Source organism: Mandrillus leucophaeus, unplaced genomic scaffold (assembly GCF_000951045.1).
Source record: "Mandrillus leucophaeus isolate KB7577 unplaced genomic scaffold, Mleu.le_1.0 Scaffold727, whole genome shotgun sequence".
Classification (NCBI taxonomy): domain Eukaryota; kingdom Metazoa; phylum Chordata; class Mammalia; order Primates; family Cercopithecidae; genus Mandrillus; species Mandrillus leucophaeus.
The window spans coordinates 698,319-706,827 of record NW_012107886.1 but is presented as its reverse complement, the minus strand read 5'-3'; the positions used below and the strand labels follow the sequence as shown (position 1 = coordinate 706,827).

At 41.9% G+C, this 8,509-nt stretch overlaps 1 protein-coding gene across 4 annotated transcripts in view; it reads left to right on the top strand.

Annotated features, from left to right (window-relative positions):
* The first annotated feature begins 1,597 nt into the window (after window positions 1-1,597).
* The window catches only part of ARL8B (ADP-ribosylation factor-like 8B), a 54,806-nt gene continuing 47,894 nt past the window's right edge, over window positions 1,598-8,509 (top strand). For 3 of the 4 annotated variants that reach the window (XM_011965449.1, XM_011965448.1, XM_011965450.1), the window contains exon 1: window positions 1,598-2,206. In XM_011965449.1, the coding sequence (XP_011820839.1) occupies window positions 2,084-2,206 (123 nt within the window). In that variant the 5' untranslated portion in view covers window positions 1,598-2,083. The remainder of the gene's footprint in view (window positions 2,207-8,509) is intronic. The other variant, XM_011965451.1, reaches the window with a different exon arrangement.

The window sequence follows — 8,509 nt, the reverse complement described above, 5'->3', positions numbered from 1 at the left end:
CTTCCCTCGACAAGATGGGAAGTCAGTCACACCTGGTTATACCTCCTCCTTTATGTGGTTTAGAAACAACAAATGACCAACATTAACGTTAAAATAGAGATCATAAGACTGACAGAACGGACTCTGTGACAATCAGATAGCAAATTATAAGCAGGACCTAAGGCCATACTAGGCAAGGGTTAAATGACTAACTGCAAGGTTTTTCTTTTTCTCTACCAGCTAAACCAGCACTGGCCTGGAAATAAACACAATTAAAACAGTTACAACTCTCTTCCAGATGCAGGCTAATTGATCTGTTCCACAAGCCTAACTGTGGCTTTGATTAGACAAGCGACTGACTTCTGTAACTTTCTCCTGTTAAGAGACAGCTTACTATGCATCCATGCATTGGTTCTGGCTGGCTTTTTGTTTTGTTTTTTTTTTTTGTTTTTTTGAGATGGAGTCTTGCTCTGTCACCCAGGATGGCGGGGGCATGATCTCGGTCACTGCAACCTCCGCCTCCCGGATTCAAGCGATTCTCCTGCCTCAGTCTCTGGCATAGCTGGGATTACAGGCGCATGCCACCATGTCTGGCTAATTTTTGTATTTTTAGTAGAGACGGGGTTTCACCATGTTGGTCAGGCTGGTCTTGAACTCCTGACCTGAGGTGACCTGCCCGCCTTGGCCTCCCAATGTGTTGGGATTACAGGCATGAGCCACTGCACCTGGCCTGGGCTAATTTTTTGTATCTTTAGTAGAGACGGGGTTTCACCATGTTGGCCAGGCTGGTCTCAAATTCCTGACCTCGTGATCCACCTGCCTCAGCCTCCCAAAGTGTTGGGATTACAGGCTGTGAGCCACCACGCCCAGCTCAGTTCTGGCTGGTTTTACAGAGGCCAAGCAGTTGAATGCCTTTCTGGTCCCTGATTCACTTTCTGTTTGGAGGGCCTGATTATAATACATTTACTTTATTTATTTATTAATTTTTTTTTTTGAGACAGGGTCTCACTCTATCACCCAGGCTGAAGTGCAGTGGCATGATCTCGGCTCACTGCAACCTTCGCCTTCTGGGTTCACACAATTCGCCCACCTCAGCTTCCCAAGCAGCTGAGACTACAGGTGCATACCACCACGTTCGGCTAATTTTGTATTTTTAGTAGAGATGGGGCTTCACCATGTTGGTCAGGCTGGTCTCAAACTCCTGACCTCAGATGATCTGCCCGCCTTGGCCTCCCAAAGTGCTGGGATTACAGGCATGAGCCACCACACCCTGCCTGATTATAATACATTTAAATATTAAGTCGCCACCCTTAAATGAACAAGGTCATATGAACCATACAGATTTGTTCACTATGTATGTGTCAAGACCACCACCTTCATACATATTAATAGCTCCTTCCATAAGTGAAATATGTTTACTTGGCCAACCCTTCAATATAAATTCTTGTTGCACCCTTCCCTCTCTCAAAGTGCTTACTTTTTTTTTTTTTAGCCTGAGGCTGCACTTCCTGCCTACAGGTTATAATCCCCTTCTTAAGAAATAAAGCTCTCCTTTCTAAATTTATAAACTGTGTGATTTTTAAGTTAACACTATTTTTGCTACTACCAAAAATGTAGGACAGGAAGTTTTATTCCACGCTAACTCTTCCAGAGTCTTGAAGTCTTCCTGCAGAGTAGATTGCTGATGAACGATTATAGAAAAAAAATGAATGAATGAATTAACGAATGAATAAGTGGATGAATGACGAAAGAACCAACAGTGAATGAATGGAGAGAAAGCCTCAAGGGGGCCCGCGGGTACGCTGTGCTGCGGGGCATGCCCACCAGGTGGCGCTGCAAGCGGCGGGGGGGCCTGGTCAGACGGGCCGCGCCGCTCTTGCCGTGGGTGCAGACGGCGGCGCCGGGACGGGCGTGGGGGGTAGGGCGAGTCATATGACCCGCTTAGCTTCCTGGCTCTGGCCGCTGCTGCCCGCCGGTGTGCGCCCGTGTCGCGCCGGGGCATCGAGGAGCCGTTGGGGGGTCTGGGCGGAGGCCCGCTCGTGTGGAAGTCGTCGACGCCGCTGCTCGTCCGTCCTCCCGTCCGTCCTCGATCCCGGCCGCCATCATGCTGGCGCTCATCTCCCGCCTGCTGGACTGGTTCCGTTCGCTCTTCTGGAAGGAGGAGATGGAGCTGACGCTCGTGGGGCTGCAGTACTCGGGCAAGACCACCTTCGTCAATGTCATCGCGGTGAGTGCCCGCCCACTCTCTCGCCCGGGGCTCTGCAGCCCGGAGTCTGGCCCGGCGCCTCTAGAAGGCCTGAGTCTAGACGGCCCTCGGCGCGATGGGACTGATGGCGGGGGGGCGTGCGAAGCTGGGCCTGTCACCTCCCGAGGGCCAGAATTTGGAATTTCCCGCGTGTTGGCGGCGCGGGGAGTAGCACTGAGATCGGCAGCGGAAGGGTTAAGTCTATGTAGACATTTTCCAAGGGCTGTGTCCTCAACGCCGCGGGGGCTCGGAAAGAGTTAAATTGGGCTTGTCACATTTTTTAAAGCACTTGGGGATTGGGGTTTCCATTGGGTTTGCCCAGTAGGGGCAGCCAAAGAGTTAAGTCCAGTCTGTCACTTTCCCAAAGGGTGGGATTTGGCAAATCCGTCAGCCCTATGAGAAAGCGTAAGCATTAAGATCCTCTCTTAAGTTGCCACTTTGGACCAATAGCCCCATTGTGAAAGCAGGAGACCAGTGTGGGCGCCTTCCTGAATTTTGTGGGCAGCTCGCCCCATCTAATTCAGTTACTTGTTTTCACCCGTCACCCAGGCGCGGAGGCCAAGCTGATTGCTGAGCTCCAGCTAGCCCACAATACGTAGTATTTATGAAGCTAAAAGTTAATTGTTTTAAGAGAGTAGATAAGATGGATCTGCAGTCAGCATAAAGTTAACTACCCTGCGAAAAAGGGGTTGGTCTTTCAATGGTGTTTTTCACTTGAAGAGAAAAGAAGGTACTGGGCAGGTACACAGCTTAGCAGGCGCAGGGAATGGGTGGAAGGAAAATTGCACGGAGGACTTACATAGAATGTGGTGTTTGTTCATCAATGATTGAGTAGAAAGATGATTATTTCGTTTTGCTTGTTTGGTTGGTTGGGAAAGAAATAGGACCGAAAAATTTCTCCTTGATCTTTATTTAGAGCCCAGGAGTTGCTGTGACTCAGTTTTAGCTGGTAGTGGCTTGTACACGCCAGGGGAGTTTTAGAACTGTTCTGAAGAGAGATGGCAGCAGTTCTTCCACCTTTTCAATGACTGTTGAAATCCTGAAGACTAGCTGTCCGACTGGTTAGGTTACACAAGAATAATTCAAACACAGCTTTCATGTTTGAGAAAATAGGTAACTTGGGATTCTTAGTCCTTGCAGTAATAAAGCAACAGGAGTGAGTAAGTCTTGGAGAAAAAGAGATTAGCAGAAACCCCAACGTCCTTTGAAGAATGGTGTGTGTAAGGAAGCTTTACCTGCTTGTTGTTCGGCTCCTTTTCTAATATTATTATTATTACTTTTTTTTTTTTTTTTTTTTGAGACGGAGTTTCGCGGTGTCCCCCAGGCTGGAGTGCAGTGGCGAGATCTCAGCTCACTGCAACCTCCACCTCCCACGTTCAAGCGATTTTCCTGCCTCCACCTCCTGAGTAGCTGGGATTACAGACGTCCTCCACCACGGCCGGCTAATTACTTTTAGTAGAGACGGGTTTTGCTGTGTTGCTCAGACTGGTCTCAAACTCCTGACCTCATGTGATCCGCCCGACTTGGACTCTTAAATTACTGGGATTACAGGCGTGAGCCACCGTGCCTGGCCGCCTATTGTAATATTATGATTTTTTGAGCTTCCACAGGAATAGAAGGGTGGAATGTGTATCTAATACCACTAATTTTTTTTTTTTTTTTTTTTTTTTCTGGTAGGGACAAGATCTTCCTATGTTGCCCAGGCCAGCCTTGAGCTCCTGGGCTCAATCGAGCCTCCTGCCTTGGCCTCCTAAAGTGCTGGGATTACAGGCATGAACCACTGTTCCTGGCCTAATACCACTAAAATTAATGAGGAAAAATGAATTTCAGGTTACATATTTATATTAGAATTTTTTTCTTTTCTTTTTTTTTTTTTGAAGACAGGATCTTCACCCAGACTGGAGTGCAGTGGTGCAGTCGTAGCTCACTGCAGCCTCCAACTCCTGGGCTCATGTGATCCTCCCTGCCTCAGCCTCCCAAGTAGCTGGGACTACAGGCACGTGCCACTACCGTGGCTGGCTATTTATTTATTTATTTATTTTTAATTTTTTTTTTATAGAGATGGGCTCTTGCTATGTTGGTCTTGAACTTCTGGCCTCAAGCAGTCTTCCTGCCTTGGCCTTCCAGCGCACTGGGATTATAGGCTTGACGCATCACATCCTGCTAGAACTTTTATATAATGTGGAAAAGATGAGGCGTAAGCTTGAGTGAAGTTGAGCTCAGTTAACTAAATTTTCTCATGTCCCCTTGAGCTGAGAATTGGAGTCATCTTGTAAATCTTGTTCTTTTGACAACATTGAATTAATGTATCATGTAGATAGGTGTATTAATACAGCCAGTTGTATTTGTTGCAGTTAGGTCGTTATGCATGGGAAGTCTGAAAAGTTGAGCAAATCTTTGAGAAACTTCTTGCTGATTTTCATGCTTCTGTTTTCAGTAGACAGTGTAGCTTAATGAGCATGACCTTTGAAGTCAGACAACCCTGGATTTGAAATCTGGCTCTGCCACTTAGCAGCCTTATATCCTCTTTGAGTCCTTACTTTCCCATCTATTAAATGGAGGTAATGATATATTTCTTACGGAGTTACTCTAGGGATTAAATGACATGAAAAATGTTAAGTAGCTAGCACTCATATTGGCCCACAGAAGGGGATAGGTAAATGGTAACTGTTGTTATTATTTGTAATTGGGTGTACCCATTGAATGCAGGAACAATGGCTTGAAAAATACTGAGAAGGGACTCAGGTAGTATCATCTTCTACTTTGAATCACTATCTATCCAGATGTGGGCTGCAGTAGTGGATTTATGGATTGTGGAAAGTGATCGCATCATGTGTTCCCCCCGCCCCCCCATTAGATTATTATGCTTAACAACAACAAAACTAATGCAAAGCTGTTGAAGTCAAAGTGAACCAGTGGCTCCACTATTATCTCTTTTAATATGGAGTCCTGCTCTGTTGCCCAGGCTGGAGTGCAGTGGCGTGATCTTGGCTGACTGCAGCCTCTGCCTCCTGGGTTCAGGCTATTCTTGTGCCTCAGCCTACCGAGTAGCTGGGACTACAGGTGACTGCCACCACACCCAGCTAATTTTTGTATTTTTAGTAGAGATGGGGTTTCACCATGTTGGGCAGGCTGTTCTTGAACTCCTGGTCTCAAGTAATGTGCCTGCCTTGGTCTCCCAAAGTGCTGGGATTACAGGTGTGAGCCACTGTGCCTGGCCCACTGTTATCATTAGACTATCCTTTTAAAAACTGTAATGGTGTGGGTAGCTTCAGTTAAGAAAAAGAAAGTCACAAAGATAAGGTGATGGATGTGTTAATTAGCTTGATTTAGTCATTCCACATGGTAAACATGTATCAGAACATCTTGTATTCCATAAATGTATACAGTTATGATTTGTCAATTAAAAGTAATACTAATTTAAAAAAGAAAAAAAAAATCTGAGCTGTAATTCACTGATGCTTTTAAGATGCTGAAAAGAGGACCTCAGTAAATTTCATACTTTTTAACCTCAAGGCTCTAACCTAACCCCTGATTCTTATAGAATATATTGAGGATGTAGTGATTAAAATCCAAGTTAGTGATTAAAGATGATTTTACAGATTTTTAGGTAGAAACAGTGTGTCCAAAATAGTAAGCTTAGCCTTTTAAGAAATCAGCTGCATTTTTTGTATTGTATATAAAATGTTTGCTTTATAGAATCAGAAATACAGATGTATTGAGTACTACATGTCACTCTAGAGTTGACCATTTATTCATTCAAATTTAAGAAGCAACTTCTCAGGTATGAAAAGCTTCAGCTGAAGCCAGTTTTCTTTTTGTAAAAATCAACATTTTGTAAACAAATTAAAAGGTCACTACATGTGCCTTAAACATTAAGGAAGATTTAATAGGTGTCATTTAACTTACTCAAAAGGTTCATGAAGCTGAATTACTATTATATGTAGGGTTTGGTTTAAGTCTAAAAGAATGCTGTTTAGTTACAGAATGCTCAGACTTAAAATGCTTTTCCGTAGGATTTTAAAACTGAAATGATACCTCATTTAATCCAATTTTATGTAGAGACACTTGATATATGTAGTATTCTCTTTTGTTTTGGACGTTATAAAAAAGTAACACCCTAGTTTTTAATTTTCTGATTAGTGTCAGGGAATGAAGTATTTTCCATTGCTAACTGTTCTGGCAGTTATTGCACAATAAGTCATGTGCCTACATGTGTAATGTATGTTGAGTAATCGTTATTTTTAACTGGGGCTCTTAGACATGTTATAGTTATTAAAAAAATAGGATTTACCAAAATAATACGGGATAAATCTTATGTACATTACGTATTTTTTAAATGGAAGTATAAAAATTTGTTTACACGTTTGCGCGTTGTTGATATCTGAGGTTAATCCAAGGAAAAGTTTATTACTGCTGAGAATTAGGAAAAGAAGATATTTGGGAAGACTGTGGAAATATGAACCTAGAATCATTTTTAAAAGAGTTTGTAGAAACCTTAATTAAGTAGTCTAATTTAACCTTCAGTTTTTAGATGTGGCTAGCAGATCCAGTGAGGTTAAGTGGAATCCCTAAGGCAACAAAGCTAATTAGTAGCAGAGATAGAATTAGAATCCGGGACCAGTGTACTTTCTACTTTTCCCACCTCTTTAGATCCAGCTGAGGTTAGAACCATAGAACTGTGAATTGGGAGATCTTAATCCATTAAACATCTTTTTTGTATTTAATTAAAAAAATCAGCTGCACTTTTTGTATTGTATATAAAATGTTTGCTTTATAGAATCAGAAATACAGACGTAATGAGCACTATGTGTCACTCTAGAAAGTAGAGAGAGTTTTAAATCCAGGCATCTTAAGCATATTGACTAATATTTGAGGACTGTATATTTATCTATGAACATGAATTAGGAGAAGGAATGATAATCTGTGGAAAGTAAGAGTGGAATATTATGTTTGGATATTTAAATAACTGGCTCGCAGACATTGTTGAGTTGTTGAAGTACCTTTAATATCTTTAAAAAGCAGAGGGCCGGGCGCAGTGACTCATGCCTGTAATCCCAGCACTTTAGGAGGCCGAGACGGACGGATCATGAGGTCAGGAGTTTGAGACCCGCCCGACCAACATGGTGAAACCCTGTCTCTACTAAAAATGCAAAAATTAGCTTGGCATTACTCAGGAGACTGAGGCAAGAGAATCGCTTGAACCTGGGAGGCGGAGGTTGCGTTGAGCCGAATTTGGGCGACTGCACTCCAGCCTGGGCCACAGAGTGAAAATCTGTCTCAAAAAAAGAAAAACCAAAAGCAGAAATAATTTTGTATTTAATTGTATTGCTTATTATTTAATTTCTTGGGAGGTAAGAATGGCAAAAACCATTTTTAAAGAAAATGGGCTGTGGTTCAAGTCTAGGTGTTTTACACATCTGAAACTTACTGGAGAAGCTAGTCTTCCAATAAGGTGGTTTTCAAGTATAGATTCCAAGTTATGGAAAATGAGGCATGTTACAAAGGAACATCTCTACCTTCCATAAAGTACTCTACCCTTCATCCCCTCTCCAGTTATTTGTTTTTCCTTGCAGACCAAGAATCTTGAAAGCCAAATGTTCTCATTAAGAAGCTGTTAGAGTGCAATAATGCATTCTAAATGACTGTCTTAGATATTTCATAAGTTAATGGATTTTTTAAGTTTTTAAAAGATATAGTAAGTAGATGGTTACTGAACATGGATACAAAATACAATGAACCTATAAAAAAGTTACTCAAATATTATTTAAAAATTTTTTTCTGAAAATTTTGTGTTACCAAAACAATACAGGCTCATTAGTGGAGATAAGAAAAGAATAGTATAAAGTAGAAGAAGCCACTTATTTCTACCATCCAAGATTAACTACTATAAACATTAAAAGCATTTCGTTTTTATCTTTTTAATATGTATATCCAGATGTCTTTTAAAAAGTTCTGAGATAATATTACTTATAATGCTTTATATTCTGGTTTAATTGTTACAGTGTATGCATTTTTCTATCTAAAACATTTTTCATGTCTTCATAGTTTATTCCATTGTGGTATGTCTTGTGGATATACCCTATTTGGTAATTCCCTCATTGGACATTTGAGCGATTTCCTATGTTTTCCTGTTGTACTCAATTTGATCTGCATTTCCTGAGGATGCATTCCAGAGTTGGTGTTTTTGGGTCAAAAATGCATATTATGTCATATGGCCAAATTGCTTTCCAGAAAGCGTGTACTCCCACTGAGAAGGTCTAAACAGTTTTTTTTTTTTTTTTT